The sequence below is a fragment of the Corythoichthys intestinalis genome, chromosome 16, assembly GCF_030265065.1.
Source record: "Corythoichthys intestinalis isolate RoL2023-P3 chromosome 16, ASM3026506v1, whole genome shotgun sequence".
NCBI classification, from domain to species: Eukaryota; Metazoa; Chordata; class Actinopteri; order Syngnathiformes; family Syngnathidae; genus Corythoichthys; species Corythoichthys intestinalis.
Window position 1 is genome coordinate 6,513,237 of NC_080410.1, and position 27,143 is coordinate 6,540,379.

The 27,143-nt window shown below is 39.4% G+C and overlaps 1 protein-coding gene and 1 long non-coding RNA gene across 2 annotated transcripts in view; one reads left to right on the forward strand and one right to left on the reverse strand.

The window, feature by feature from the left end:
• LOC130904501 (uncharacterized) overlaps positions 1 to 27,143 on the forward strand; it is a 35,816-nt gene that overhangs the window by 5,251 nt on the left and 3,422 nt on the right. The window contains exons 2-3 of the long non-coding RNA XR_009060857.1: positions 6,139 to 6,312; positions 25,731 to 25,819. This is a non-coding gene — a long non-coding RNA (uncharacterized LOC130904501). The remainder of the gene's footprint in view (positions 1 to 6,138; positions 6,313 to 25,730; positions 25,820 to 27,143) is intronic.
• Positions 5,394 to 25,950, reverse strand: LOC130904500 (homeobox protein Dlx3b-like). The gene is made up of 3 exons (XM_057817290.1): positions 25,160 to 25,950; positions 17,053 to 17,237; positions 5,394 to 6,575 (listed from the first exon to the last, which is right to left on the reverse strand). Exons 1-3 carry the CDS (start codon positions 25,479 to 25,481, stop codon positions 6,135 to 6,137), a joined length of 948 nt encoding a protein of 315 aa, XP_057673273.1. The 5' UTR covers positions 25,482 to 25,950; the 3' UTR covers positions 5,394 to 6,134.

Genomic DNA, 27,143 nt, shown 5'->3' on the forward strand with positions numbered 1-27,143 from the left:
TTCTTCCAGAATGTTCCTGTATTTGGCTGCATCCATCTTCCCGTCAATTTTAACCATCTTCCCTGTCCCTGCTGAAGAAAAGCAGGCCCAAACCATGATGCTGCCACCACCATGTTTGACAGTGGGGATGGTGTGTTCAGGGTGATGAGCTGTGTTGCTTTTACGCCAAACATATCGTTTTGCATTGTGGCCAAAAAGTTCAATTTTGGTTTCATCTGACCAGAGCACCTTCTTCCACATGTTTGGTGTGTCTCCCAGGTGGCTTGTGGCAAACTTTAAACGAGACTTTGTATGGATATCTTTGAGGAATGGCTTTCTTCTTGCCACTCTTCCATAAAGGCCAGATTTGTGCAGTGTACGACTGATTGTTGTCCTATGGACAGACTCTCCCACCTCAGCTGTAGATCTCTGCAGTTCATCCAGAGTGATCATGGGCCTCTTGGCTGCATCTCTGATCAGTTTTCTCCTTGTTTGAGAAGAAAGTTTGGAAGGACGGCCTGGTCTTGGTAGATTTGCAGTGGTCTGATGCTCCTTCCATTTCAATATAATGGCTTGCACAGTGCTCCTTGAGATGTTTAAAGCTTGGGAAATCTTTTTGTATCCAAATCCGGCTTTAAACTTCTCCACAACAGTATCTCGGACCTGCCTGATGTGTTCCTTGGTTTTCATAATGCTCTCTGCACTTTAAACAGAACCCTGAGACTATCCCAGAGCAGGTGCATTTATACGGAGACTTGATTACACACAGGTGGATTCTATTTATCATCATCGGTCATTTAGGACAACATTGGATCATTCAGAGATCCTCATGAACTTCTGGAGTGAGTTTGCTGCACTGAAAGTAAAGGGGCCGAATAATATTGCACGCCCCACTTTTCAGTTTTTTATTTGTTAAAAAAGTTTAAATTATCCAATAAATGTTGTTCCACTTCACGATTGTGTCCCACTTGTTGTTGATTCTTGACAAAAAAATTAAATTTCATATCTTTATGTTTGAAGCCTGAAATGTGGCGAAAGGTTGCAAGATTCAAGGGGGCCGAATACTTTTGCAAGGCACTGTATACATATATCTATATTATATCTCAGGGCTATCAAAATTATCGCGTTAACGGGCGGTAATTAATTTTTTAAATTAATCACGTTAAAATATTTGACGCATTTAACGCACATACCCCGCTCAAACAGATTAAAATGACAGCACAGTGTCATGTGCACTTGTTACTTGTGTTTTTGGGTGTTTTGTCAACTTCTGCTGGCGCTTGGGTGTGACTGATTTTATGGGTTTCAGCACCATTGTGTAATTATTGACATCAACAATGGCGAGCTACAAGTTTATTTTTTTATTGATAGTTTTACAAATTTTATTAAAACAAAAACATTAAGAGGGGTTTTAATATAAAATTTCTATAACCTGTACTAACATTTATCTTTTAAGAATTACAAGTCCCTCTTTCCATGGATCAATTTAACAGTTAATAATGTTAATGCCATCTTGCTGATTTATTGTTATAATAAACAAATACTTATGTACAGTATCTTGAAAATATATATCCATCTTGTGTCTTATCTTTCCATTCCAATAATAATTTACAGAAAAGTATGGCATATTTTATAGATGGTTTGAACTGCAATTAATTATGATTAATTAATTTTTAAGCTGTGTTTAACTCGATTAAAAATTTTAATCGTTTGACATATATACATATACATATATATATATATATATATATTAGGGCTGCAGCTATCGAATATTTTAGTAATCGAGCAATCGACTGAAAATTCTATCGATTAATCGAGTAATCGGATAAAACAAATATATTTTTAGGTGAAGAGCAATTATACATATACATGAGAAAACAAGACATTTCATCTAATCTTGAACCATTTTCAGTCACTCAATGTCTTTATTTTCGATGTATATTGTTGAAAACAGCCAACAATTGCATCTCAGGTGTAACTAGAATTAAAAAAAAAAGACTAATTCACTGCTTTCACTCAAAAAACTTTTAGATCTTATTAATATATATATATATCTTACCTAGAAATGCCGTTACGCTTGATAACACACATCACTTAAAAGTTACGATTTTTTCCCCACGTGTTTCAATTGAATTTCTCTTTGTGTCAAGCCATTTTTAAGTTCTAGTTAAGTTTTAAGTTAGTCTAAACTGTAAGTCCTGATAGGATTTTGAGTTTTTGCAGTGCATGATTAAGTTTTTATTTTACACCCTCATCACTCCACAATGCTATGTTATGTTAAAGCCTGTATGTAAGACACGTTAGCCACGCATCGACAGTGGTCATAATTAATTGAAACCTAGCCCTCCGCAGGGCTAACGTTCCGTGAGCTAGTAGCGACAGTAACGTTAATCTTATTTATTAGCGCTTAGCGCTGTACTGCTTTAAGATGGCGGCTGTTTACAAACGCTGCCCAGACGCGGCCGAGTCTGTCATTTCACATCTAGTTCAACATACATGTGATCTCTATGAGACGCGCCAGACGCTGCCTGTTACCAATGTAGCATTGTGCGGGCTAGTATTTAGCAACGTTGGCGTCGTTTGTGGCGGCTGTCGGCTGCAGTAAGTTTTTTTTTTTCCCTTCTTCCTCTCCGCACGTGACAGCGCGTTGTCCCGCATTAAAAGTAGTCCTAGCAAAACGTGATGCTTAGAGCTGTCAAAATAAACGATTACTCGAGGTGAATAAAATTACTCGGATCAGTTTTTAAACTCGAGTTACTCGAGTTGCTCGAGTACTCGTTTCAGCTCTAATATATATATATATATATATATATATATATATACAATTTTTAATTTTTTTTTTTTAAATTTTGATGCAGCACCTCTTGGAGTTGGGGAGAAAAAAGTTTTTTTTTTTTTTTTCTAGATAACGTATTAAATTAAACATGTTGAAACAATAGTGTATTTAATTTGGGGGATTAAATATACAGTGGGGTATATTTTGGTGGGGTATATTTTGGTGGTATTTAGTCAACCACCAATTGTGCAAGTTCGCCTACTTGAAAAGATTAGAGAGGCCTGTAATAGTCAACATGGGTAAACCTCAACCATGAGAGACAGAATGTGGGGGGGGGGGAATCCCATTGTTTGATTTTTAAGGAATTTATTTCCGAATTAGAGTGGAAAATAAGTATTTGGTCGCCTACAAACAAGCAAGATTTCTGGCTGTCAAAGAGGTCTAACGTCTTCTAACGAGGTCTAAAAAGTGGTCTAAAGAATACGGAATTGCATCTGAAGAACACCATACCCACTGTGAAGCATGGGGTTGGAAATATGATGCTTTGGGGCTGTTTTTCTTCAAAGGGACCAGGACAACTGATATGTGTAAAGGAAAGAATGAATGGGGCCATGTATCGAGAGATTTTGACTGAAAATCTCCTTCCATCAGCAAGGGCATTGAAGATGAGACGTGGCTGGGTCTTTCAGCATGACAATGATCCCAAACACAAAGCCAGGGCAACAAAGGAGTGGCTTCGTAAGAAGCATTTCAAGGTCCTGGAGTGGCCTAGCCAGTCTCCAGATCTCAACCCCTTAGAAAATCTGTGGAGGGAGTTGAAAGTCCATGTTGCCCAACGACAGCCCCAAAACATCACTGCTCGAGAGGAGATCTGCATGGAGGAATGGGCCAAAATACCAGCAACAGTGTGTGAAAAGCTTGTGAAGAGTTACAGAAAACATTTGGCTTCCGTTATTGCCAACAAATGGTACATAACAAAGTATTGAGATGAACTTTTGGTATTGACCAAATACTTATTTTCCACCATGATTTGCAAATAAATTCTTTAAAAATCAAACAATGTGATTTTTCAGTTTTTTTCCCACATTCTGTCTCTCATGGTTGAGGTTTACCCATGTTGACAATTACAGGCCTCTCTAATATTTTCAAGCGGGAGAACTTGCACAATTAGTGGTTGACTAAATACTTATTTGCCCCACTGTATATGTTGAAAACTTTTTTTCTCAATAACATTGTCACTATCTGACACCTTGATAGCTATCAGGTCACGTTGGATAAGGCACCATCGGAACGGAAACGTTAACGGTTGACGCAGGAGGCGTTAACATGTCGCAAAAAATAATTAGCGAGTTTTTCTGTACAAAAACAGCGAAATGATCTAAAATTCAATTCGTGGTCGAAAATGAAGATGACTATGATACATTATAATGATAGCAGGCAGAAAAGTTAGCTGCAGATTTACACCGTGGAGAACTTCAAATAGCTTGCATTGTAGCCATATTATTGTTTGTTGCTGCTGTTAAGCCGCCGCCGCGCAGAGCACTATTGGATCATCGCAATTTATCTGAATGTTGTGAAAAGTGGGAGTTAAACCGAGGCTTATTAGACCTTTTAGTTTTCAAATGTGTTTGCGCATTGTGCATTGCGCTGTCTAGCTGCTGGGATTTGCATTACAATACACAGCCGCTTTTATTTCCAACACAAAAACTCCCAATACACACTCTATGTGAAATAAAATGCTGTCTTTGTAGCAGCCTAGTCGTAGTCGGTAACTATTGAGCATGTGTGTGTACTGCCATTGTGCACGCCTTGTGTGGAGAAAAAGCGTGAGCATGTCAATTTTGGACCGAAACGGGTCTTTTTGGATGAGAATAACAAAATAAGATCCTCAACATCCATTGCTGTGAGTGACTTCCAGCGCCCCTGCCAGTATGTTTAAAATAAATTCAGGCATCAAAGGGTTAAACTGCATTACTTTTTTTGAACTATTTTTTTCCCTACGCCTCTGATTTCACAACCAAGTATCATTTGATTTGTTGTGCATATTTAACTAAATCGCTCCCATTGACATATAGACAGGGGCGCCGTATAGGGGTGAAAAGTGATACTGATTCTAAGGGCCCATGCTCTGATGGAGGCCCACAAAGAAAATTAGAACATTAGGTAATCGTTTGCAAATTTAAATATGAATCATTATAATTTTAATAGGAATAAAACGAAGGGTTTCTTTTTCTTGTTTTGTTTTTGGCAAAAAGTAAACACCCAGAGAGCATATGTATTGCCAGCCACCACCCCCCAACCCCCGTATTTTCAATAAATGGTTTGGTCAGCCCTTCCTTCGATCAGACTGGGAGCAGCGGTGCGCATTTACACCAGTCAAGACTCGGAGTGTGCAGAGCGCGGTACTGCAGAAATGTTTTCAAAACAAAAATCGTGTTTTCCAAAGAGAAAGGAAAGCAAAACAGGAGATGGGTAGAAAAGGCCTACAGGATGTGACAAAGCACTTCACAAAGGAAGGTTGGTGTCTTGTGTCAGTGTAGTGCTGAAAAGCAATCTCTTCATACTAAAACAGTTGTATAATGTATACTTTAATGTATACTGTAGTATAGTTAAGACAAAACATTTATTTGAAGTCATTCATTATGGTATTTGCTTTGAGAATATTTCTATAAAAATATATTTAGATTGAAAAAGATGGCCTTCAGTACATTTCTTATAGATGATACCAGTCTATTCATTACTGCTCTATACGCTGTATGTTTACATAAATATATTTTCATCTTAAATTAATGCAGAAAATGCACAAATTAGTGTGTAAAGATTCACCAGAATGCAGGAAATTACATAGTTGATACTCTAAATGTGTGTGTGTGTCACTGGTGGTGGGGCCCAAAGTGATATCTATTCATGGAGACCAAAATTCCTGGCAGCGCCCCTGCATATAGATGTCAAATCCGTTTGAACTGAATGACCATATTTCAGTGATGTTTGTTCATTTGTAAACTGGCCCCTTCCAATAAAAATGGATTGGACGTCTATGGCCGTCAATGCAGCCAATGAGTTAATTATAAAATAGTTTTAAAGCAGTTACAGCAGAAGGAAGGTTGTTGTTCTTTTTCCTTATTTGTGGTGTTGCCAAAAAGTTACTATGCATATGGTCACTGTAAACGCAGTGCATTTTTAGAATATATCTGGTTTGTTGTATCACCATCAATAGTGGGCAATAAGTTAATAATGGCATAAATAACTAGAACGCGGCCCGTGACAAAAATGAGTTAGACACTTTGACAATAATGAGTTAGACACTTTGGGGATTTCTGGACGACCCCCAAGCCTGCCTTTTTGTTGAATATGAATGGGTTCTTTTAATGTCTGTGTTTCAGTAAACCGCTCCAATAGGAGCCGTCGGTGCAGATGACGGCGGGTGATGGGGATTGCCGGCAGCCTGCAAACCTAAATGCGCGTCCTGCTGCTGGTACCAATTCTGGTGCCCATACTCATCCATGTAGACGGAGGAGTTGTCCACCGTGGGCTGATATGATTCTTGCCCCCTGCTGGTAGGGTCCAGCATTGTATTATTCTTGAGGCTGTTGCTACTGTTTGTATCGCTGCTGCTGATGGTAGCAGGGGTGTTGTTGCTGCTGCTACTGCTGCTGTTATTGTTGTTGTTTTCCCATGCAGCTGGAGATGAAGGCGAGTTGCAAGCCATTGAATCGCTCGCCTCTGGGCTATGCTCCAGTGCAATGTCCCCAAGTGGAAACTCTCCGTTCTTGTAGAGTTTCTTGAATTTGGAGCGACGGTTTTGGAACCAAATCTTAACCTGAAATTAGAAGTATCAAGTGAATGTCTGTTAGGGATGGCAGAAAACAACCAGTGAAACGGTCAAATCATTTGGAAAGATTGATTCAGAAAATGTCTTTTAGAACGTTTGAAACCTCTACCTATAGGGACATCTGGTGGCCTATTGTAAAACATCACATTCAAACTGTGAAGCAACGTTGCCCATGTAATCACCTAATTTACTCAATAAGCAATCAGTGTATAGTGGTACCTCGACATATGATTGCTTCGGTATACGATCCTTTCGACATGCCACGTAAAATTGGACTCGTCATTTGATCCACATGTTTCATGACAGCCTCGCAATTTTATTGTTTCTCGCAAGACAGACGCACGGCGGATTTTCTTGTGAGAGAAATCAACATGGGTCCTAAGAAGGTGAGTGCTGGTGGAGAAAATAGGAAAAAAAGTGACATTTAACATTGAAATTAAGAAGGAAATGATAGAAAAATATGAGCGTGGTGTCCCCATCAGTGAACGGGCTCGACAATACGGCCGGAATATGTCAACGATCTCGAGGACAACTCTCATTATTATTATTATTGTAACATTGGCAAGGAAGTCAACAGCTTAGTCAGGTTTTTAATAATTAATTTCAGAACTTGTGCAAAACAACACAATTACTGTCTGCTGTACCCGACGCCAACAACAGAACATGAAAAGAGAAAGTGAAACCTTCCCAGTCTTCTGCACCTCGCATCAGTCACTGCGGTGCATTCAGGAACAGAATGCAAAACACAACCACCTCATTAGAACCCGTTTCGTTACATTATTATTATTTATTATTTGTAATTATTATTACAATTTGTTTTCCTGTGTGTAATTGCTATTGGTAGGATTTAGTGTAGGTTGTTGGGCTGTTGAACAAATTATTGTTACAAACCAGGTGCTGGAACGAATTAAATTCGCATTTGAATGGTAGATGGAGAATACTTATAAAGCGCATTTATCTACAAACCCAAAGTGATTATATATATATATATATATATATTAGGGCTGTCAAAATTATCGCGTTAACGGGCGTATATTAAATTTCTAAATTAATCACGTTAAAATATTTGACGCAATTAACGCATGCATTGAATGAGCCGCTCTCGCATTGCCTCAAACATATTTCAACGACGCCGTTTATGGACATTAAGAGTGAAGAGAATGCTACCGGCCGCTTGGGGGCAGGGCAGCGCCGTTCCATACTAATGTTATTCCTTCTAACAGTGGGAGAATTAGTAGTTGTGAGACGTTTATGCTGTTGCTTTGAGCTCCACACATATTTCGGTAAGTTTGCTTTCTTTTAGTGGCAATTATGTGTGTCTTGTTGTATTTTGGGTAAGATATGCACAGAGATATCTGTTATAAAGGCGAGTGGACATAGGCGTTCTTTGGGCTGCGCCGTTTATTGGCATAAGCTTCTGCAACTCCTTCACAACAAACAGAAGTATCATTTAGTGAAAGCACAACAAAAATAATATTGCTATCTCTCAAAAAAAGTAATGTTCACAAAAAGAAAAGCACTTCAGTCTGTAGTAATGAGGCCCTATTCTCACACAGCTAAACAACAATGCAAAGTAAACTGGCATTACTCAGAGTTTGGTCACTCAATTCTTATTAATGTTATTCTTATTATTATTATTATATTAACACTACTTTTGATTGAAAATTGTACAAATTTTATCAAAACGAAAATATGAAGTGGGGTTTTAATATAAAATTACTATAACTTGTAACTATAACATTTATCTTTTATGAACTACAAGTCTTACTATCCGTGGATCACTTAAACAGAAAGAATGTTAATAATGCCATTTGTGGATTTATTGTTATAATAAACAAATACAGCACTTATGTACAGTATGTTGTATGTATATATCCGTCTTGTGTCTTATCTTTCCATTCCAACAATAATTTACAGAAAAATATGGCATACTTTAGAGATGGTTTGAATTGCGATTAATAGCGATTAATTACGATTAATTAATGTTTAAGCTGTAATTAACTCGATTAAAAATGTTAATCGTTTGACAGCTCTAATATATATATGTATATATATATATATATATATATGTATGTATGTATGTGTGTATGTTTATATATATATACACACATATATATATACATACATATAATATTTATTTATTTATATATTATTTATATATTTTATATATATATATAGATTTATATATATATATATTTTTTTTTTGTTTGTTTGTTTTATTATTAAATTTATTAGGATCATGGAAGCTTCCACTTGGGGAAAATATATACATACAGTATATCCTGTATATACATAATATAATAAAACTATACAGTACTCAGGATATATATATACATATACATATATGCATATACATATATACAGTGGGGAGAACAAGTATTTGATACAATGCTAATGGGTTTTCCCATTGACAGTGTATCAAAAATCGTGTGTATATATATATATATATATATATATATATATATATATTAGGGCTGTCAAACGATTAAAATTTTTAATCGAGTTAATTACAGCTTAAAAATTAATTAATCGTAATTAATCGCAGTTAATCGCAATTCAAACCATCTCTAAAATATGCCATATTTTTATGTAAATTATTGTTGGAATGGAAAGATAAGACACACAACGGATATATACATACAACATCAGTACTGTATTTGTTTATTGTAACAATAAATCCACAAATGTTATTATTAATTAACATTCTTTCTGTTAAAGTGATCCACGGATAGCAAGACTTGTAGTTCTTAACCCTTTAAGGTCTGGGCCTATTTTGTCTGATTTTGCATGCCTTTGAAGTTGCCTTTATATTTCAAAGAAAGAATTGTTTACGATGACCTGGTTTGGTCCCTTTTTTTGTGACACCTTGAACTTCATGTCCAAACTGTTGTTTCCTTCACTAACCAATTATAAATCATCATTTTGGGCCCAAAAAGACCAAAAATTCCAAAATCGTTTTGTCAAAATTTTTAATATTGATGTCCAATTGACAACCAAACATGCGTAACGAACCGTTTTGAAACTTTGTAATATTTATTCAACATGTTAGGATGAACATTCAACCAAAAAAATTTAGAATAAATAGTCTTATATTTGACAATTCAACATAAACAACAGGTATAGCCATAGGCGTTTTTTGCCTTTATACATGCTCTAGTCAAAACAGGTTATATACAGCAGACCAAACAGTGAAGAACAGTGAAAAAATATATACCATCTAACACAAAAAGTGTTTAGAGGCCATCTCTTAATGAGTTTAGGTATTGCGGCCCATCACCTGATGAAAACTATGTACACACAATCAAGCTTCTTGAACACACATTTATATACACAAATTGAGAATGCTGATTGTGGGGGAAAAAATATATATATAACATTGGAAAAAAAAGTATTTTCAAAAATATTTACAATAAACAAGTTAAATTTTTGTCAGGCTTGCCACTCTGAAACGCAGTTTCGTCCTGGAATTAGACACAGGGCTACATCACACAGCTCACACTTCCATGGGGTGTTGGTCCTCTTTCCACCCTTCCATTTTCATTTCACTTTACTTTCATTGTCACTATAAATGTACATGAAAAAAGTCAGTATTTATGAAAATAATAAAGTATAAAATAAAAATATATACAGCAATAAATAATAATGGAAATCTATATGTATGACAATAGAAAGAATACCATAGCTGAATATGTGCTACATCCCTAATCTTCATATAGAAAGTAGAACACCACAAATTATAAATTCCTGCCTGGGATACCCACAGTGCACGTACGACTTTGATCTGATATGCACATTTTATTATTATATTCACAAACACACACTTATATTGGATCAAAATTAACTTTGTCTTGCAATATAAAAAGAAACTTTCAAAAGAAACTTTTTCATCATAAAAAAAAAAAAAGAGTGAGTTGGCTTACCTCTGCTCGTCGATGGCGTCACCCACGTGTTCAAATCCGTCACTATCTTCACTCGAGGACTCTTCCGAAGAAGACGATGATGACGAATTTGGACCATCCTCTTCCTCAAGTTGATCAAAAAGCACAATTTCTTGCGCTAAATTTAGTTTTCCGTTCATTGTCAAAGTCACACAAAGTCGCTGCTCGAACCAAACAGCCGTCGCTCGCCACCTCGCTGCTTCAGAACACTCCTCCCCTCTCGTTCGGTAGAACCTCGCGCGGCAGTTATATTTATAAAAAACAAAACAAAACGCATCTTGTGCTTCCACTGTGACTTCGAAAGGGTTCGTTTGATTTGTGTTTTTTTCATGGAGCTTCCGTTTTGAAAAAGGACAAGAAATGATGGAAATATAGACATAAACAAATGATCCATGCAGCGTTTTAATGTTTTTTTGAGAGGACAATAAAACTATAAAACTTAAATGACAATATCTCACGTTCTAGTTGGTCGATTGACTTCAAATAATAACGAGAGTAAACCGCAACTTCCGCACTTTAAAACGAGACCAACCAAAGGCATGAGGGTGACGTAATTAAAACGTGAGGGCGCGTCAAAGACGACGTGCGCTGAGGACGCGCCGGCGCGTCCTTCGACTCTCAAGGGTTAAACGATAAATGTTATAGTTGCAAGTTATAGTAATTTTATATTAAAACTAGGGCTGTCAAACGATTAAAAGTTTTAATCGAGTTAATTACAGCTTAAAAATTAATTAATCGTAATTAATTGCAATTAATCGCAATTCAAACCATCTATAAAATATGCCATATTTTTCTGTAAATTATATATATATTCTGTAAAATAAATTGTTGAAATGGAAAGATAAGACACAAGATGGATATATACATTCAACATACGGTACATAAGGACTGTAGTGGGCATTTCACTCTACTGTCATTTAAATCTGTCTATGCTGTCCTCACTCCGAAGCGTCTACTTTTTCCAAAGCTAGACAGCTAGTGAACGACGCCTTAATAATTAGACTTCTTCCTTTTTCATCTGATTTATTAATAAAATGGCCTCAAACCATTGTCCTCTTTAGACTGTTGTAAAACTACAAAATAAAAGTACACAAGCATTGCATTAGCAACAACGTTAGCACGCTATACAGGTTCACTAAACATAAACAAAAAGCGTCTCATACAAAAAATATAACATTTCGCTAACTAACATAATATGTACATTCTTTACAACAACCATACTTACGGACAAATCTTGTCCAAGGATCATATAAGCACAACATCATCAGCCCGAGACATCGTGCAGCCATAATGAACTGGCAAGACACCAATAAACCATGTCGCAAAGCGACCACAAGAGTTCGCTGTTGGACAGCACAAAAAGCCTTGCTGCAAAACTTACCAAAAGGCAGAATACTTTGTGAGCGGGACATGTGCGTTAATTGCGTCAAATATTTTAACGTGATTAATTTAAAAAATTAATTACCGCGCGTTAACGCGATAATTTTGACAGCCCTAATTGTGCTGACTTTCTGCAGTAATACGGGCCATCAGTTGACCATTTGCGGTACGTTGCTGCCACCTTTTGGTCAGGATAATTCGCTGCACCCATTTTTTTGTCACAGTTTTGGTCATAAGCTCTTTCACTTTCACAGTGTGGTGTCTGGCGGTATCATTGACACTCATGAGTGCTTTCGGTTGCGTTTCTGCCTGGGAAATATATGTCTGTAAGTATTTTATGTGTATAATAACATATGGATGGGCAGTGTATGTATACCTAGATGGTGAAGGGTCACATGTACAAAACTTATTAAGTTGTATTGTGTTGTAGAGGCTAGCCAATGGCTAATAGCTCAAGCAAGTTGTGCTATCTGTATAATAGTTGTGTATATATGGTTGTGTATTGAGTGTTGAATTTGTGTATGTTTTTTGTGTTGTAGTTTCACAATATTAAGACGGGTGTCCTCACATAAAAACAAGAAAAGACAAAGCCTTGTGGTTTATGGAGGTGCATTCAATGTTAGCAGGCTGTCGGGCAGTGCACAAAGGAAACGCACTGTTTTGGACAGTACACTAATATATATATATATATATATATATATATATATATATATATAATATATACACACACACAGTATATATATATACACAGTATATATGTGTATATATTAGGGCTGTCAAACGATTACAATTTTTAATCGAGTTAATTACAGCTTAAAAATTAATTAATCGTAATTAATCGCAATTAATCGCAATTCAAACCATCTATAAAATATGCCATATTTTTCTGTAAATTATATATATATTCTGTAAAATAATTTGTTGGAATGGAAAGATAAGACACAAGATGGATATATACATTCAACATACGGTACATAAGGACTGTAGTGGGCATTTCACTCTACTGTCATTTAAATCTGTCTATGCTGTCCTCACTCCGAAGTGTCTACTTTCTCCAAAGCTAGACAGCTAGTGAACGACGCCTTAATAATCAGACTTCTTTCTTTTTCATCTGATTTATTAATAAAATGGCCTCAAACCACTGTCCTCTTTAGACCGAAGTGAAACCACAAAAAAAAGTACACAAGCATTGCATTAGCAACAACGTTAGCTTAGCACGCTATACAGGTTCACTAAACATAAACAAAAACCGTCTCATACAAAAAATATAACATTTCGCTTACTAACATAATATGTACATTCTTTACAACAACCATACTTACGGACAAATCTTGTCCAAGGATCATATAAGCACAACATTACAACGTAGGTGTCAGCCCGAGATGTCGTGCAGCCATATTGAACTGGCAAGAAAGCAATAAACTATGTCGCAAAGCGACCACAAGACTTCGCTGTTAGACAGCATAAAAAACCTTGCTGTAAAACTTACCAAAAGGCAGAATACTGTCTGAGCAGGACATGTGCGTTAATTGCATCAAATATTTTAACGTGATTAATTTAAAAAATTAATTACCGCGCGTTAACGCGATAATTTTGACAGCCCTAGTATATACATATATATATATATTTATATATATATATATATATATATATGTGTGTGTGTGTGTGTGTGTGTGTGTGTGTGTGTGTATATGTATATATTAGGGCTGTCCCAAACGACTAATTTTCTCCCGATTAGTCAGCCGACTATTTTTACGATTAGTCGACTAATCTAATAATTTTTTTTTTTTTTTTTTTTTTACTAATTTAGCAATGAAATTTTTGTTGACGCTTATCAATTCACAAAAAAACATATTGGAACACTCAAATTATTTATTAAAGTACAAATAAACACGTAAATAACAATAATAAATCACAAATAAACAATGAGTTCAAATGCTGATAGAATTAACTAGTGTAGCCTCCCGATTGAAAAGATGGTCTCTTAAACTGATGGTTTACAACTTTTATTCCATCCTTGATGTAAACACACTGTAAGAGCTACGGTGCACACAAATAAAGCAACATAATTAGAAATTAACAAAAACTTTTCACCTTTTTCCTTTTAAACCTTATTTATATATCAATGCCTATATGAATTGCATTTACCTTAATTTATTACCTTATCATTGACAATCTCTCCCTTGAGTGCAATCACTGTATATACTGTATATATTTATGACCTTTTAACCTTATATAATTTTCTATACCACAAAATAAACCATAACATGAAATAAACCTTTCAATTAGCATTAAGAACAATAGTAATAGCACTTATAGGCCCATTGTCAATGAAACATTATTATTTAGTAAGGCGACAGCACCCTCTGGTGTACAAAAAATGAAAAAAAAAATTTTTTACAAACTGCGTGAAGGCGCTTGAGGTTTTAATTCACGGCCGACGTGCAGCCAAGCTTGGCATTGAAGAGACAGGACAGGAGAGTGTACTCTCCTTTGTTTCTTTGAAATAAGGCAATGTTTTGGACACTCTGGTGCGCTTTTTTTTGGCTTTGTGCCGCTTTCCCCGCTTGCAAACAGAGCATCCGACATTCTAACTTTCCACGCATATATTTTTTTAACCCTTCATTAACCGTCGACGGGATGTTGTGCTCGTCGACAGATTTACGTCATCGATGACGTCGACTATGTCGACTAGTCGGGACAGCTCTAGTGTATATATATATATATATATATATATATATATATATATATATACAAATACACAGTTGTGGTCAAAAGTTTACATACACTTGTGAAGAACATAATGTCATGGCTCTCTTGAGTTTCCAGTTATTTCTACAACTCTGATTTTTCTCCAATAGAGTGATTGGAACAGATACTTCTTTGTCACAAAAAACATTCATGAAGTTTGGCTCTTTTATGACTTTATTATGTGTTAACAGAAAAAGTGATCAAATCTGCTTGGGTCAAAAATATACATACATGGATCTGAAAAAGCGAATCATTGACTTGAACAAGTCAGGAAAGTCACTTGGAGCCATTTCAAAGCAGCTGCAGGTCCCAAGAGCAACAGTGCAAACAATTGTTTGTAAGTATAAAGTGCATGGCACTGTTTTGTCACTGCCACGATCAGGAAGAAAACGCAAGCTATCACCTGCTGCTGAGAGAAAATTGGTCAGGAGGGTGAAGATTCAACCGAGAATCACCAAAAAACAGATCTGCCAAGAATTACAAGCTCCTGGAACACAGGTGTCAGTGTCCACAGTCAAGCGTGTTTTGCATCTCCATGGACTGAGAGGCTGCCGTGCAAGAAGGAAGCCCTTGCTCCAAAAGCGGCACCTTAAGGCTCGACTGAAGTTTGCTGCTGATCACATGGACAAAGATAAAACCTTCTGGAGGAAAGTTCTGTGGTCAGACAAAAGAAAAATCGAGCTGTTTGGCCACAATGCCCAGCAATATGTTTGGAGGAGAAAAGGTGAGGCCTTTAAACCCAAGTACACCATGCCTACCGTCAAGCACGTTGGTGGTAGTATTATGCTGTGGGGCTGTTTTGCTGCCAATGGAACTGGTGCTTTACAGAGAGTAAATGGGATAATGAAGTAGGAGGATTACCTTCAAATTCTTCAAGATAACCTAACGTCATCAGCCCGAAGATTGGGTCTTGGGCACAGTTGGGTGTTCCAACAGGACAACGACCCCAAACACACATCAAAAGTGGTAATGGAATGGCTAAATCAGGCTAGAATTAAGGTTTTCGAATGGCCTTCCCAAAGTCCTGACTTAAACCCCATTGAGAACTTGAGGACAATGCTGAAGAAACAAGTCCATGTCAGAAAGCCATCAAATTTAACTGAACTGCACCAATTCTGTCAAGAGGAGTGGTCAAAGATTCAACCAGAAGCTTGCCAGAAGCTTGTGGATGGCTACCAAAAGCGCCTAATTGAAGTGAAAATGGCCAAGGGACATGTTACCAAATATTAGCGCTGCTGTATGTATATTTTTGACCCAGCAGATTTGATGACTTTTTTCTGTTCACCCATAATAAAGTCATAAAAGAACCAAACTTCATGAATGTTTTTTGTGACAAAGAAGTATCTGTTCCAATCACTCTATCAGAGAAAAATCAGAGTTTAAACGCTCAGGTGACTTTGAAGTTCCGCTCTGAGACCCCCAATTTGGCCAAATTTCAAAAATAAGATATAAGATATGTGATACATCATTCGAAAGCTTAAAATCTCAATTTTCTGGGGGAAGAAAAATTTTGAACAGGAGGGCAGCATTAAAAAAAAAAAAAAAAAAACTTTTTAAACAGCAAAACCCTATCTGGCGGTGTGAGCACGCGAGAGCAGATTTACAGACGCCATGACTTTAACGAGATATTATCGTGTACTAACCTTCTTTCGATCCCAAAACTCTGTGTAGCATGTATCACTAAGTGTCACGACACCGCTGTGAATGGCCACAGCTGGATTGTATTGGGATTTTGTGGGTGAAACATGGTAGTATAACAAGGGTCGCGATGCAAAAATCGCAGACATCAACGAATGGTCGAGATTTTCTTTTTCATATATTTACCCCTTTAAACGTTTTTTTTCCTCCATTTTTCTATGTTAGGATCAATTATAAGGTGTATAAGGCGATAGTTATAAGGTAGATCCGTGACTTTTTTACAGACACAATTTTTTTCATTGCGACGTCATTTGTTTAAAAGTTTAAAATATGCGAGAGAATACTTTTTTGAAGTTTTTTTTTTTTTTTTTTTAAGAAATATTAGACATCAATTAATGATTCTAAGCTAAAAATCAAAGACATTTGCAATAATAAATATAATTAATTACCTTTGTTTTATGGCTGGGTTGAAACAAAAGCGGTTGCGCGACGTCCTGTAAGCGGGGGTTTTCAGGGTAAAACGGACAAATTAAAAATAGTTTGGGGGCTTAATGCGCCATGAATCTGCTATGGCAGCATACGCCTATCGACATATTGTTCTATCAAACACAACAGTTACTTTGGCTTAAAATACAGCAGTTTCTTTTAAAGAGGAGTGCAAGAGCAGAAACTGCTTTTTCAGTCTTGTCTGTGTTTTCCGCCATTTATATATATATATACAGTATATACTAATCATAAGTACGGGACTGGAGGCTTACCTGCGTCTGTGTCAAGCCCAACTGTGCAGCCAACTCTGCCCTCTCCGGTAGGGCCAAGTACTGGGCGGACTGGAATCTCCTCTGCAGGACGGCTAGCTGGTAGCTGGAGTAAATTGTCCGGGGCTTCCGAATTTTCTTGGGTTTCCCGTTTACCATCCGAACCTCAATCTCGGGTTCTTCTTTCACTGTGGGAGGTGACACGTTAGGTTAATTTTGCGTCCGAAAATTTGACTGTGAGAAAAAGTTGTCGTTTGGAATTCTGTATGCATCTTCACCACACACATCACACAATAAAAGCTTCTGGAAATCTGTCTCAAGGCAGAGATAAAGTACAGAAATAGCCACGGCTGCTACATTTCAAAGAAATTCCAGCAGCGCTCCAAACTTATAATTTTGGTCTGAGTGTCCCCTAGAGCTGGCCGGGGGGGGGAGATGGAGATTTATTGGTGCTTTTCATGTTGTCTGGAAAACGCTTTCTATACATACATTATTCGTGTTGCTGTTGCATCACTTTTTTTTTTGGTCTTTTTACAAGTTCGAAGCCATCTAAGGATGATGAAATAAGTTTGTTTCAATCCAGTCACTGGCTGCCATCGACAGTGCTACACGTTCAATCCATTTGAAGTAGGAGGGTTGGCAGCGAACATTCGTTCATTCGCTGCCACCTAGGGCTGCAACAAGTAATTGATTAACTCGAATAATTTGATTAGGAAAAAGCTTTAAATCAAATTTTGCTGCTTTGAGGATTCGTTTAATTAGAATGGTGTCATTATGGTTTGTTTTGAAAGTGTTTGCAAATTACTTTTACTGATTTGGGTGGATGCACTGCCCTGTAGTGGCAACAGTGAATATGACAACTCGTCTAACATTGCTGAATTGAACTGCTCGCTGTTAAGGTTGTTAAGTTTTTATTGGAGCTAATATGTTTGTTTATGTATTTGTAATTTATTTTAAAAGTATGTTTAGCAGTCTGTTTTGTGGGAATATGTGTTTAAACAATTTGCTTTGAGCATTGTAAAAAAAAACAAAAAAACTTTGCATTTTATAGCATTTAAGCTATCAGACTTTGGTTATGCAAGTTAACCAATTGTTTTTGTTGTTGTACTTAGATTCTCATTTACTTTATTAGACTGTTTGCGCTAAAGTATTTTAATGTATTTTTCAATGCATTTATTGCTCTTCTTAAATGTAAGTGCAATTCTTCAGAAGATATACTTAGGTATTTTATTTTGTATATGCATTTAATGTTCTTTTGAAAGTGCAAGCTTAAAAATCTCAAAATAAATATCATTCCAAGCTCAAAGGTGTTTATTTGTTTTACATCTCCTAAAAATCATTCTGCAACGCATTAAATGTTCTTAACTCAATTAATCGAACAAACTAAATGATAGAATAATCGATTACTTAAATAATCGATAGCTGCAGCCCTACTGCCGCCCTCCCAGTTCAAATGGAGAGACGTCTACTAGTGATAAACTCATTTAAAATTACTTTAATTATTGCACTGTCTTCTAATGAGTGAAAGGATAGAATGTAAAATGTAACTGCTGTTCGACAAAAGTACTTAATGACCTTGGACTAAAATACATGCAGGATTTGCCTGATCCCTATGAAGCATCCAGACACCTTAGGTCAACCGGAACTGGTTTGTTGTGTGTTTCAAGAACCAATCAGGGTGAGGTGTTCAGCTATTATTCTCCTCAACTGTGGAACAAATAACGAAGGTCTGAGTTGTGTAATTCCTTTGAATTAGGGCTAAAAACACTATTGTTTAATACAGCATATTAACTGCCCTTACTGTTCAAATCTGCAAGGTATGATTTGTGCTGTTTCTTATATGAATTGTTTTTGTTATTAAATGCATCTTGCCGATTTAAATGTGATGTAAATCACATTAAATTACACTATACAAATAAATTTGTCTTGCCTTAATTGTTCATTTATAGTTCGACGGACCATGCTTTACAGAGATTTTGATTTTTAATGCAATAACTTCAATGATTTCATCATGAAAATAGCTGTTTTTTTTTTTTTTTTTTATACATTGAGTCATCAGTCACATGATGCTTCAAGAGACCATGCACACATTCATTCAGGCCGGCTGTGACTGGTCCGTGGCTTCATACAAGAGACATTGCATCGCCACTGATATACGTTTACTCCTGTACTGCACATACTGACGTTGAAACGACTGTCTAATGCAGGGGTCCCCAACAACCGGTCCGCGGTCTGCATTTGGTACCGGGCCGCGCAGAAATAATAAATAATTTATTAACGACTGCATTCTGGCCGATTGACTTTGGCCTTTGCCGCTTAACACACCAATATCCCTGTCTACTCTAGATATACAGCTACAGGATTGGAGGTCTTCATAGAAATGCATTGATTGGACTGTTAGCAGTTCATCTTGTTTTGTATATCTTTGTGCGCTTGCCTCCATAATAACGTATGACGTAGGTCGTCGCCGATCACATTTGTTCCCAGAAATAATTAGCCCCCACACTAGAATGACTGAAAATCAGATGTCTTTGGACAGATTTTTTACAGGGAAAAGGGAACCTGACGAGCCAGGAGATGAGCCTTCAACCTCGAAGAAAACAAAATCTATGCTACTTCCCAATCACTAAAGACCCACGAACTGCGAAGGAGTGGATTCGTGACCCGTACGTGAATAAACCGAGTGATTCGAGCATGTTTGTGCAACAGGAACATCGGCTTGTAGAGATCGCAAATCACGGCGACCTAAAACGTACTGTACATTTGAAACAAAAACTCTACCGAGGTTCTGGATTTAAGTCATTTCGGAATGTCCTGACATCGCTAGGAGATCACTGAAAACTGTGCTACAATTTCCTACATCGTTTCTTTGTGAAGCGGGCTTCTCTCACTCTCCCATCTCAGGACCATGTCGTCACAACGAAACAAGCTCAGGCCTCCCACTGATTCAGCAGGTGAGTTGTATTTTCCCTGCACTTAACACGTCGGGGCAAAAACCAAATGTTATTTTATATTTGCTGTATTTTTCTGCCGCAGATTGCCGGTGTTCTGAAAATTTAGCATGCACGTAAGGTTAAAAATGACCGCGAATGCAGCGATTCCAAAGTACACACAAACTTTCTTTAAAGAAAGGAATATTAAGTTACGTTTGCCATGTTAGCTGCACACAACAACTGCATTCAGCTCTCTCACTTAACGACTTCGCCGTGTCGTTAAGCATTAATTTACGCCATTTTCGTGTTGCACATGTATGTTTATGATGTAAATAGTTTTTTAGCACCGTTGGATAACATTGAGAGTCCAACTGAATATAATAGAGGGCTTTTTTACCGCCACGAAAGCTTTGGGAGCAAAATTTTATAAGGGTGCAAAATTTGACAGAACACCGGTCCGTAAAAAAAAAAGACCGAAATCACACCGTTCCGTGGTGCAAAAAAGGTTGGGGACTCCTGGTTAATGTATAGTGACTGTTGATAATTGGCATTTTGGGGTCACTTACTGTTGATACCGGGTCACTTCCAGTTGATATCAGGTCACTTGTGTGGTATTTAGTCTTTCTCATTGACCAGAGAAGCCACTAAAAGTGCATGCACAATGGAGTCTGTACGGTATCACCACCAGAATGTGGCAGTGTTTTAAGGTGAGCTTCATATAGGACTCTTCACTTGCTCAGCAATCCAGCATATGCTGATTTCACACAAACTGCTAGATTTGTTGTGTTTTGGTTCTGCTTTAGATGGTACAGAAACCTGCTGGATTTCTTAGCGGGTTTTGTAGTCAGTGCGTCTACAATCATGAGCCTCACCGCACATCAATGACACATGCCGATGTTGGATCAGATCTGGACCTTGACTTTGACGGACGTGACCTACAGTCGCTGGTTCCCTATTATTGCAGGGAATTTTGCAAATTGCACCATTTTACCACTTATTGGTTGTTACTACACGCTTAAAAAATAATAAAGGTTAGGCAAACTTGGAATTTCAAGTCAATCTATTTTAACTATTTATCTGCATTTGAAGGTTTTGATTGAGAACTTGCAAATGCAAGTTATTGCCCATAACACAAAATTTTGAGTGAGCAGAACTTATTGTTAATTAAGCGGAACTTAAAATTTTAAGTAAGCAGAACTTATGATAAGTAAGCAGGATTTAAAATGAGTATAAGTGAGAATAAGTGAACTAGACTTGTTTTAGTACAGTGGTACCTCTACTTATGTCTTACTATGTCTCTAAATACAGAATTTTCAGGCAAAGACAGGCACCTCAATGGGAAAATATTGCCTCTTGTTAAGAAAGAAATTTCATTATACGAAAAGCAAAAATACAGTATGGCTGGTACTCGCAGCTCCCAGGGTTTACTGAACGTAACATCCTTATAGCTGCTCTGCCATTGGCTATTGCTTAGCATTCCTGGCACCCAAGAGGAAAGACCTCTGCTGTATGTGCATGTGCATATCCCAGCGTCGTCTTTATTCGCCCCCCCCCCCCCCCCCCCCCCCCGTGTCCGACAGCTTTACATGAATGTATTAACCTATTCTTTACTACATTCCTAGTTTATTACTGTATGCACAACTCGGATTTTGTTTACTGTGCGATAATCTAATATGTATTTGTTAGATGTTTTGATGGATTTTTATGAATTATAAGAGATTTATGTTTGAATTTGGCGGGGTTTGGAACGGATTAGGGCATTTACATGGAAAACGGGTCTCAAGTTACAGAATTTTCAAGTTAAGTTTGATAAACCTCTTCTTCTGTCAGCTTCACAGGTGGAGTTTGTTGGCGTCCTGCCCTGTGTCGTCCCGTCGCCGGTCCTGGCCTCGGGGTTATCAACTAGGGCTTGTCTGGTTGCGTCTGGCCGTGCGGGGGTCCCGTCGGGCGCGCTATGGTCTTGTGGGCTGGTGGGGGTGCCGTGCGGGTGCGGGTGCCGGTCCGGGGCCGCGGCCCTTCCCCGGTCGGCCGGGGTGGGGGCTGGGTGGTGTATGCGGCGGCCTTAGCTTCCTCCCGGGTCGGCCCGGCCGGAGCCGCGTCTCCTTGTACCGGGTGCTGGGGAGGTGCTCCCGGGTGTCATACTGCGCGCCCCTCCTGGCCCCGGGGTGGGTTGGAGGGGGGTGCGCTTTCGTCCCCTTGGTCTGTCTCCGGCCTCGTCCGCTTCTCTGGACCGCGCCGGCTGCCGCTGCCCTCCTGCCGGCGGGGTCGTCGATGGGGCCTCTTGGGGCCCGTGGGGCCTTGGGTGGGGCTGGCTGTCGCCTGCCGGTGGGGTGGACGTCCCCTGGTCTCCGGCCCCTGGCATAGCACCTGCTCGGGGTGCGGGGTGGGTGCTCGGGCGGGGGGGCGTTTGCGGGTACCCTGTGGGTGGTCTGGGCGGGGGTTGATCGGGGCCCTGGCGCTTCTCCCGCCCTGTGGCCGGTTGTTCCGGTGGACAGGGCCACGCCCGCGGTAGCCTGCCTCTTAACTCACGCACTTCTCACTTTGCCACTGTAAATACTGTATCTTTCACCCTGGCACTTACACACTCATACATTTCTCCGGGGAGAGTTGGGACGGGGCCATACAGTCCCGGCCCGGCTCCCCCCTGTTTTTAATGCATCACACACCAAGGTTATGGGATGGTTGGGACCTGTTGGGGGGGTGGGGGGGGGGTGCCTCACAGTTACCTCACAGTTACCTCCTCAAGACAAGCCCCGTCATCCCTGCACCTTTTTTAACGCACCACACACATCATACTCCACAGGAGAGCTCCGGCAAAGGGCGGTGGGACGGGCGACTGGGTAGAAATTCCATGCTGCGGTCCCACTGCCCCAAGTCAAGCATTCCTATTTTAATGCAAACATAGCACTACCCTCCCCTCACAATCCCATCACGGTGCTGGGTAATGGCTGCCAGCCGGGAACCTGGCAGCCACAGTAATAGGGTGGTAGGTGGGTCCCACATTTTTTCCCTACGGCGTGGCTCCTGGGGCGTGGCCTCCCCTCTGCCAGGGCTGCTGGTCGCAGGAGTGGGGGGAGGTTGGGGCTCCAACCTTGTGCTGCCCCATGGCGGCTCCTCGGCGTTCTCCCGCCTCCGCCTTCCCCTCTCTTCTCTGACTGGGTATTCCCCCTGTGCTCCATCGTGGGTCGCTGGCTGGGCGCCGGTGTATCGGCTGGGTGTTGCCTGCTCCGGCGGGGGACCCTGCCCTGCCCTGGGCTTGGTGGGCCGCTGGGGGTCCCGTGGCGTGCCGTGCCGGTTGGGGGCTGCAGCTGTGGCTCGTGGGCTGGGTGGGAGGATGGGGGTGGGAGTGGGCGTGGGGTTGGTAGCGCGTCCTCTCTTGCCATCCCTGAAGGCTGGTTGATGGGTATGCCGGTGGCCCGTGGGACCACCCTGGATCCCCGGGGGGTGACAATGGCTCCTTTGCTGGGCTGCGGGAGGAGGGATGGGCTGCGCTCAAGGAATGGCATGTACAGAACTTATCCTCAGATATACCCTGCCATGTTAGCTGCAAAACAACTGCAAGCCTCTCTCTATGTTTTCGCCTCGTGTTGACCATGTGGCAGCTACGTGCTCCTCCAATGTCGGGCGGTTTGTCCGGCGGTACTCTCCAGCTGCTTCCCCGGCAAGCTCTCCTGTCCGTAACAGGGGAACGAGCTGTAACTTGCCACCTGGCAGGTTGCCGATCGGCGAAGACAATCGCAACCACGCCACCGTGTGATATGATCCCGGCAAGTGTTGTGTGATTTTTCGCTTCAAAAAACGAAAATAAGACTTTGAGACGTCACTCGGTTCGGGTTAGCATGTTGGCTAGCTGTCACGCCTCTTGGTTTGTTTACATCCTCCGAAGCCAGGGCAGGTAAATGACAAAAGCCTGACTAACTACGGAGGCATAAAATATCATTCGGGAGGTGCGACAGTAAAGGTGAAGTCGACAGTTTTGACCATTATGGAGTAATTTTGCAATGTCGTACTGAATAAATGCATTTTTATTATTTCATATTCCATTTAGCACAAGACTGTTATTTGTCATGACCATACCATTTATTTAGCAATTGGGGGGAAATACTTGTACTAAAAAAAATATCCTGTAAAAATATTTGAGTGCAGAGACTCCAGAGATTTTTTTTTTTTTTTTTTTGATTGAAGCAACTTTTTTTGATTGAGTGATTTTGACACAAATGTCCTAATCATAATATGGCCCAAACACAAAAAGGATTGCTTCAATCAAAGAAATCTTTTTCAATGAAAAATTAAGTGTTCAATTGCAAATTTTCAATCTTAAATAATTTTTCGCATTCAAAAACTTTTTTCTATGATTGAAATTTGTCTTTTTTTGATTAAAGTCATTCTTTTTGAAAATCTATATTTTTTGTAGCAACTTATTTTTTGTTTGAATAATAAAGACAAAAATGTCCTACCCAAAATGTGGCCCAAACCCAAATCAACATTACTTCAAACAAAAAGTTGCTTCAAATAAAAAAAAAAAACTTTAAAAAAATAATAATCAAAGAAAAATAGCTTTCACACATATTTTTTTTGTTTTTGTTTCAAATTTATTTTTGCATTCTAACCTTTTTTTTTTTTTTTTTTTTTGATTGAAGTGACTTTTGTTGGTTGAAAATATAAATTTTGATTGAAGCAACTTTTTTTTATTTGAAGCAGTTTTATTTATTTTTTGATTGAATAATAAAGACTCAAATCTACCTCCATATGGCTCCGCCCAGGGGATACAATTTTTTACTGGGGTAACTACATTGGCACGACACTGGCGGACGTACCAAATTCAATGGATGACGATCTTGGTGAAAAGTATTGCCTATGCAGCCTGATTTAGAATTCCCCTCAAGAATGATGGGAAACAAAAAAACGCTCATTGTCAGCTTATTATTTTAAATATTCTTGTTAATTTTAATTGCCGACACTGCGTTTTGGGGTCATCAACATGTTGTGCCCCCCCCCCCCCCCCCCCCCCCCCGCCTCAAAAGTCAAACTCCGCCTATGTCTGTGGAGCCTCTTTAAATTTTTATGGTAGAAATCTTTTTGGAAAGTTTATTTCCTAAAAGTGTACTGCACAGGCCCTCAGCAAACCAAAGTGTTCATTCTTTGTGCCCTTATGCAGTAAAGTTGCGCTAACTCACCACTGTCTGGGACACTTGACTGCGTCTCTCTGCTGAAGCCAGGCTCTCTGTACGCGGAGTACGGGTACGTGTGCTCAGTTTTTCCACATGGGAAGGCACCACCTGGGACCATACCGTTCAAGTTGTAGTGAGTGTACGCGTAAGGGCTCATGTGTTGAGTCGAATAAGTTTGCTGCGCCGCGTAAAAATCCTGCGAGCTGTGGGGAGCGCCGTAGAAGCCCATGTCCGCGGGTGAAGTCTCCGCCTGACCCGGGGATGCGCGGAGGCTCGGTTTCTTCTCCTCGAACGCAGGTGATGGCAGTCCGTTCATATTTGAGGACATTGACCTCCTACCAAGTGTTCAGTAACGCAAAAAGTCAAGAGACACAAGAGTGTGGAGCTGGCGTTCTCAAGTTGTCCACGGTGGCGGCGCCCAGCCCACAAGTGGAGCTCCTAATTACAGGGCGCGCCGGCCAGAAGAGAAGGAGTGGATGTCTCCCTCTCATTGGCTATCCCTCGCACTACTAGCCTCTGCCCCGGGGCCAAGACAGTACTGCTTGTCGCCTGTCTGACTCCCTTCTTCTCCCCGCAGAAACCTCCAGTGAACCTCTCCCTAAAGCCGTAAAGACACCAAGGCGCGCTACCAACCAACCAGCCCGAAAACAAACAAACAAACTTAACGTAAGTAAGCAGGACTTAAAATTTTAAGCAACCTGGACTTAAGTTTTAGTTTTCATGCTGACCCCCCTGAAAACCGAGATTTTTTAAAAACAATACAATAAATCCAAAAGTGATGGAAGAAAAAAAAATTATATTTGTAGTAATTGAAACCAGAGTTCAAAATAAAGTGTATCACAAAAGTGAGTACACCCCTCGCATTTCTGCAGATATTTAAGTATATCTTTTCATGGGACAGTACTGACAAAATTACACTTTGACACAGTGAAAAGTAATGTGTGCAGCTTTCAATAGAGTTAATTTATTTTCCCCTCAAAATAACTCCAAATATAGCCATAAGTATCTAAACCCCTGGCAACAAAAGTGAGTACAACCCTTAGAAACTACATACATCCCTAAATGTCCAAATTGAGGACTGCTTGTTATTTTCACTTCAAAATGTCATGTGACTCGTTACAAGAGTGGTGTCAGCATTGCTGCAGAGATTGAAGAGGTGGGGGGTCAGCCTGTTAGTGCTCAGACCATACGCCGCACTCCACATCAAATTGGTGTGCATGGCTGTCACACTGGGAGGAAGCCTCTTCTGAAGACGGTACACAAGAAAGCCCACAAACAGTTTGCTGAGGACAATATGTCAACATTACTGGAACCATGTTGTATGGTCTGATGAGACGGGCGGGCCAGTTTGCTGAGGACAATATGTCAACATTACTGGAACCATGTTGTATGGTCTGATGAGACGGGCGGGCTTTCTTGTGTACCGTCTTCACAAGAGGCCAGGGGTTTGGATATTAATGGCTATATTTTGAGTCATTTTGAGGGGAAAATAAATTAACTATTATATAAGCTGCACACAGACTGCTTTTCATTGTGTCAAAGTGTCATTTTGTCAGTGTTGTTCCATGAAAAGATATACTTAAATATCTGCAGAAATGCGAGGGGTGTACTCACTTTTGTGATACATTGTATACTGACGGAAAGTGTCCCGTCAATATAATTATGAAGTATATAGAAACCTTAAAAGTGCTATTTAACCCTTTAAAGCCTGAACCTTGTCCTTTGTCCGAATTTGTATGCCTTTGATGTTGCCTTTATATTTAAAAAAAAAAAAAAAAGTTCACAATGGCCTGGTTAATATGTACAGTGGGGCAAATAAGTATTTAGTCAACCACTAATCGTGCAAGTTCTGCCATTTGAAAATATTAGCTAGGCCTGTAATTGTCAACATGGGTAAACCTCAGCCATGAGAGACAGAATGTGGAAAACCCCCCAGAAAATCACATTGTTTGATTTTTAAAGTATTTATTTGCAAACCACAGTGGTAAAT

Bases quoted from the DNA above. Each gene is read 5' to 3' on its own strand.
- LOC130904500 (XM_057817290.1), bottom strand. From the start codon at position 25,481: ATGTCCTCAAATATGAACGGACTGCCATCACCTGCGTTCGAGGAGAAG. The intron at 17,238-25,159 runs GTGAGTTAGCGC...CACCTCCCACAG, and splicing joins GTCAAGTGTCCCAGACAGTG to TGAAAGAAGAACCCGAGATT. The intron at 6,576-17,052 runs GTAAGCCTCCAG...TTCTAATTTCAG, and splicing joins TGGGCTTGACACAGACGCAG to GTTAAGATTTGGTTCCAAAA.